Genomic DNA, 5,784 nt, shown 5'->3' on the forward strand with positions numbered 1-5,784 from the left:
ACGTGCCCCAGCCACCCCCCCACCGTTTTATTTCTCAGCCCCCCCAGCTCAAAATACGTTCCCGCGGCTATGAATGCACTATGTATTTTTAAAGGCATTTCTGGGCTTTCAAAAGCCTTCAGCCGTACAGTTTGACAACTAATACAACAGTAATCTCTCTGAGTGTACATGCATACAAATAGATGTTTAATTATCTCAGCCAACTCACTAACTTTTCCAACCCCAAATCAATTTTTTTCTTTAGTGTCTTCATCTGACTGCTATGTCATCCTAAACTTACCCACGGCATCGGCCCGTACAAATCGCACCAAGACTATCTCAAATAGCGAGAAACCTGAATGGAATGAAACTTTCACATTCAGGGTGCACAGCAACATCAAGGTAAACCACTAAATTATTTGTCTGATCTTAGAATGTTTTATTATTTTATATCCTATTTCTAACCTCCCTTATTTATCTCTCCAGTAAGATGTGCAATATGAGTTCAAATATTTAATTACTCTAGTTTTTGTGTCATTAGATGTCTCATTAGAACCAACAAAATTTAATGCTACACTTTCACTCCTTACCTTTGTTCTCTATACACAGAACATTCTGGAGATCTTGATCTATGATGAGGATCCATTAATGAGGGACGACCATTGTGCCACTATCCTATTTGACATCAATAACCTCACACCTGGGAAAAAGGAGACCAAATGCTTTATAATAAATGATAAGGTCAGCTATATAGAGATCTCATATCTAAACAGATATTACAACATAAAATGACACTTAGTTGACTGAAAGCACTTGATATTTGATTTGTGACTAGTACTTTCTTTCTCAGACCAAGGATGAACTGTGGGTAGAGTTTGAGATCACTAAGAGGTGAGTGAGACTGCCTTTAGCAGTTCTAGTGGGCATTTGCAAAAATAGATACAAGCAAGAACCTGTTGCACAGTCGAGTGTGCATGTCCATACACATAAATCTGATCTAAGTTTCTGTTTTGTGTGTGTCTGTGTGTTGCAGCTCTGAAACACCAAGCCCATATTTCTCTAATGGAGTTTTGGTGGTACGAACCTTTACTACAACTTTCTTAAATATATCATGGGTTACAGTCAGATGATTTAAAATAATGATTTTCTGATGTACAGTATAAGAAGGTGTCTTCTTAAAAAGCTTCAGTTTTACTATAGGCTACATGCTCTTACCACTCTAACTAAACACTCAAAAATACAACAACTTTATCATATGAACTTTATGCTTTCTCTTGAAATAGGCAGGTCCTTTTTGTGAACTGAATGTGGAGATAGACAAGCTTCTAAAGAAGACTGAAGGTAAATAGACATGTTCATCCACATTTCCCATGCAAATGCTTGGATATTGGATGGCTACTGGAAATTCATTGGTATTCAGAAATAACTGTAAAAGAAAATAAAATGTTAAATTGCTCTATTCTATAAATTAATTTTGAAAACACGAGCAGTGTAAAAATGAACTCTGCAAAGAGTGATTATAATCCTAGATTTAGGCCTAGGTGTTTTTTGCTTATTCTCTGTGTGTTCTAGCAATGCAGAACATGGTTTTAAAACTGAAAGGGGCCTACAAAGAGGATTTTGTGATCTCAAATTCTGAGGAAAGCTCTAGCTTCCTGAAAACGTTACGTTACTACATCAACCGAGACCTGGAAACTGAACTCAATCTGACCTCTGAGAGTATTCCAGAAAATGTAGGTCATCCATGCCAACAATTATTCCTGACACACTACCACATAAATTATATTACTTACTCATTTTTCATATTTTGTGCAACAGGAACAGTATGTATACAGTACTTCACACAAGGGCTTGTAGATTTATAAAGCACCTGAAACAAACAGAAAGTGTGGCTTTAAATGTTTGCTTAAACAAACATACTTTTCTCCAGGTTGGGACAGTAGTAGTGGATGCTGCTGTTTCAGACCCTGTAGACACTGGATTGATCTCTATCCCTTTAAAACCATTACCATCCAAACAACAGATTACGGTCTCTTTGCCTCTGGGAGAGGTGAGTTATTGATTCATTAATCGATTAAATCTAAATGTGACGCTCCAAAAATGGGTTATTGATAATATAGTAACACATAATACTGTACACTAACAGAGTAATATAAATTTCTCCCCATCTTTTCTCATAATTAATATATTAAACAATCCTGTATTTATATTCATATATTATATTCATGTGTGCATTTAATCTAAAATGACCTGTTTTTCTTTCCTTTTTTTTTTCAAAGAATAAAGTTGATCTGCAACTGAAAACGGATGATCGGTAACAAATCGTGAATTAATTCACATCTATCCTCAGTAGTAGTTTAATAGTAAATGATAATTAGAAAATATAAAATAAAACATTGTAAATTACAATACTATTTATCAGCTTTTATTTCAAATCCATCCTAATCTCAGGATAAAAATGGTTTTGTGTGTGTTCTGAAGCTCCCATGAAGAGATGGATGTGCGCCTGGATTTTGATATCCCAGTGGAAGAAAAGAATTTTCTGGTGAAGAGAAAAAAAGTTGTGTCAAAGGCTCTACAGAAAGCTCTGAATCTCAGCTCTGCACCTGAGCCCAGCAAGGTACTTTAGCACAAATAACCCATATATTCAGCAAAGAACTTAAGAGATTGTGATGTTTTCCTACTGTACAATATGTACAGTAGAATTTTGATTCTATTGTTTGTATAGAATACAAATACCCAATAACAAATAGAGCAACATTTGAATCTGTTTGATGTGACTCCTCAGGTCCCAGTGGTGGCTGTGGTGTGTTCTGGTGGTGGGAGCAGAGCGTTAACAAGCACATATGGTAGCCTTAAGGGACTGCAGAAGATCCAGCTTCTTGATGCAGTCAGCTACATCACAGGGGTTTCAGGTGCCACTTGGTGAGAATGCGGAGTCTTAATGCATTTTTAAGCATGACTGATAAAAACCATGTGTGCTAGTCAGACTGAGAAAGTACAGTATGCATCAGACAGACAGCAAACAGATTTTAAGTAATTACAATTAGGTAAAAAATTAATAATTTGATGGGTTGCATCTGAATGAACAATTAGACTCTATGGTTGCTGCACCGTCATATGGAAAAAGAATTTGGAAAAAGTCAATCTTTGTATTTCAGGGCTCTAGGCTCTCTTTATAGAGACCCTAACTGGTCAATGGGTGGCATTGATAAGTCTATGGAGTCTGTAAAGAAGGAGCTCTCTAAAAAGGTGCTCAGTATGTTTTCCTCAGAGCAGCTACAGGAATACAAACAGAGGATGCAAGAGCGAGAGAAAGAAGGACTCCTTGTGTCTCTCATCGACATGTGGGGGCTGGCTTTAGAGTATCTTTTCCAAGGGAAGGTAAAAAAAAAAATTGTGTTTTCTGTCAGTTTTGGCTCTGTATTAAAATTTTGTGCACGATATAATACTTTCCTTTTATAGAAACACATGGGTACTCTATCTGAAATGCAGAGGACAGTGTCTGAAAGCCAGAACCCTCTACCCATATTCACAGCTGTTAACCTGAAGAATGGCAAAACAGAAAGTATAACAGATGCAGGTATGTACTAATAAAAATATAATGGCCATTCAGCTTCTCTCAAACTAAAACGTATAAGGAAATGTAAATAAACAACCCATGGGCGGTAATTTCCTAATACTAATTGTGTCAAACAGATAGTGCTTAAGCGCACTTTCTATAATGACCATCATTTGTTTAGGATGCAGATGCTGCCTGCTATACTGGTCACACACCTTATTTGAGTCAAGGTGACATGATATCATCGGGCGTTAACTGTATGTTCTGCTTTGTTTTAAGAGTTAGTATGTTCATACTATACACGTTACATAATATGTACAATAAGATAGTGTTCATATCATCAAATTATGGTTGATTTTCTTTTACATATCTGTTAGTTGGTTTACCTATCTGTCAGACAGTTTACATATTGTAAACTCTTGTCTTTTTCTGTCTAATCAAGTCGTTCTAAGTGAACCAGACTTTCTTATAGTCAAAAGTCTGTTTGTGTTGAAGTTCATGCCACTTGAAAAAATGCATTAATTTGGAACAACCTGCAACATGATTAAACATAGACATGTGAATCGCGCTTATTAGAGGAGCTTAAGGTATGATAATATAATTCTGTAAATAAATATAATTAATATAAGTTACCATACGTTCTTGTAATATACTTGTGTATATAATACATCCATGTTTATTTATATAAGAACATTTTATTCATATAAATTGTCATTTAAAAGCACTAAATTGAGTCATACGTGTTTAATAAAATGTTTGAAATAAATGTAATTTGGTTATATTAGATATATAATTATGAACGTTGCATTGTAGCTGTTGCATCTTGCGCACTTTATATTTGTTAACAGTCCAGTACAAATCCTTTTCATTGCCTTTATATTATTCAAACTTATTTAAGTGCCAGAGTGATGTGCAATGTCTGTTGAGTAAATTCAGCTATCAGCTTCCTGTGAAGTGCTATATTAATAGCTTTAAGAGACTATTCAGCAACTCCTTATGAAGATATAAACATGCAAATGATTTTCTCATCCTAAGACTTACAGAACGTTTTTAGAATAGGCTCACTGAGAAAGGAGTAGATAAACGACAAGCTTGTAGCTTGATGTTGGGAATAAAAGTGCAATAATCTCATGTTTCTTTGTTTTCTAATTAGAATGGTGTGAGTTCACCCCATATGAGGTTGGATTTCCAAAATACGGTGCCTTCATACCTGCGCAGAACTTTGGGAGTGAATATTACCTCGGTCACATGGTCAAGAAACTCCCTGAAACTGGGTTGTCTTTTCTTGTGGGTGAGTTTGAGTGTATGTGTTTGAGTTCATGCACATAATAAAGTAATGGAACAGAATAAAAACTGAAGGCCATAAGTAACAGAAGAAGAAATGGATTGTTGCGCTCAGCATCTAAAAAAAAATAAATAATTTTTTTGCTGATTTTGGCCAGTAGGGGGAGTCTACATCTGTATCTGAACCTGATCCTGTGCTGTAAGCAAATGATGTAAACTGTAACCAGTCACATTAATAACTCAAATCTGTGTGTGTGTTTATGAAGGAATGTGGAGCAGCATTTTCTCTATAAATCTGACAGATATCTGGAGTATTGCCACAGGAGTCACCCCTTCTTGGATGCCTTGGGCTGGAGGAGTGAGTAACACAGGTGAACGTTTGTGATGCATTTTAATCCCTATGTGTATACTTAACAGTTTTATAATAATTATAAGAAAGGTTTCTTGAGCAGCAAATCAGCATATTGGAATGATTTCTGAAGGATCATGTGACACTGAAGACTGGAGTAATGGCTGCTGAATATTCAGCTTAGCCTTCACAAGAATAAGTTACATTTAAAAACATATTATTTACATTATTTTTAAATACAATGTTAAAGATGAAATTGTAACAATATTTCACAATATTACTGTTTTTACTGTATTTTTGATTAAAGGGGTCATATGATGTTGCTAAAAAGAACATTATTTTGTGTATTTGATGTAATGAAATGTGTTTATGCGGTTTAAAGTCCAAAAAACACATTATTTTCCACATACTGTACATTATTGTTTCTCCTCTATGCCCCGCCTTTCTGAAACGCGTCTGAAAAGCGAGGTGTGCTCTGATTGGCCAGCTATCCAGTGCGTTGTGATTGGCCGAATACCTCAAGGTGTGAGGAAATGTTATGCCCCTACCATACTGTGATGCCCTGTCAGGCCGGAGCAATGATTCAAAAACATTAAAACCCATTATAAAC

At 35.7% G+C, this 5,784-nt stretch overlaps 1 protein-coding gene across 1 annotated transcript in view; it reads left to right on the forward strand.

Annotated features, from left to right (window-relative positions):
* Positions 1-5,784, forward strand: part of LOC107689769 (cytosolic phospholipase A2 zeta-like) — a 30,062-nt gene that overhangs the window by 3,972 nt on the left and 20,306 nt on the right. The window contains exons 3-11 of the mRNA XM_016487912.1: positions 245-381; positions 589-720; positions 830-870; positions 1,013-1,055; positions 1,263-1,320; positions 1,552-1,712; positions 1,910-2,029; positions 2,259-2,293; positions 2,461-2,599. Of these exons, the coding sequence (XP_016343398.1) occupies positions 245-381; positions 589-720; positions 830-870; positions 1,013-1,055; positions 1,263-1,320; positions 1,552-1,712; positions 1,910-2,029; positions 2,259-2,293; positions 2,461-2,599 (866 nt within the window). The remainder of the gene's footprint in view (positions 1-244; positions 382-588; positions 721-829; positions 871-1,012; positions 1,056-1,262; positions 1,321-1,551; positions 1,713-1,909; positions 2,030-2,258; positions 2,294-2,460; positions 2,600-5,784) is intronic.

Source organism: Sinocyclocheilus anshuiensis, unplaced genomic scaffold (assembly GCF_001515605.1).
Source record: "Sinocyclocheilus anshuiensis isolate Anshui unplaced genomic scaffold, SAMN03320099.WGS_v1.1 scaffold918, whole genome shotgun sequence".
Classification (NCBI taxonomy): Eukaryota; Metazoa; Chordata; class Actinopteri; order Cypriniformes; family Cyprinidae; genus Sinocyclocheilus; species Sinocyclocheilus anshuiensis.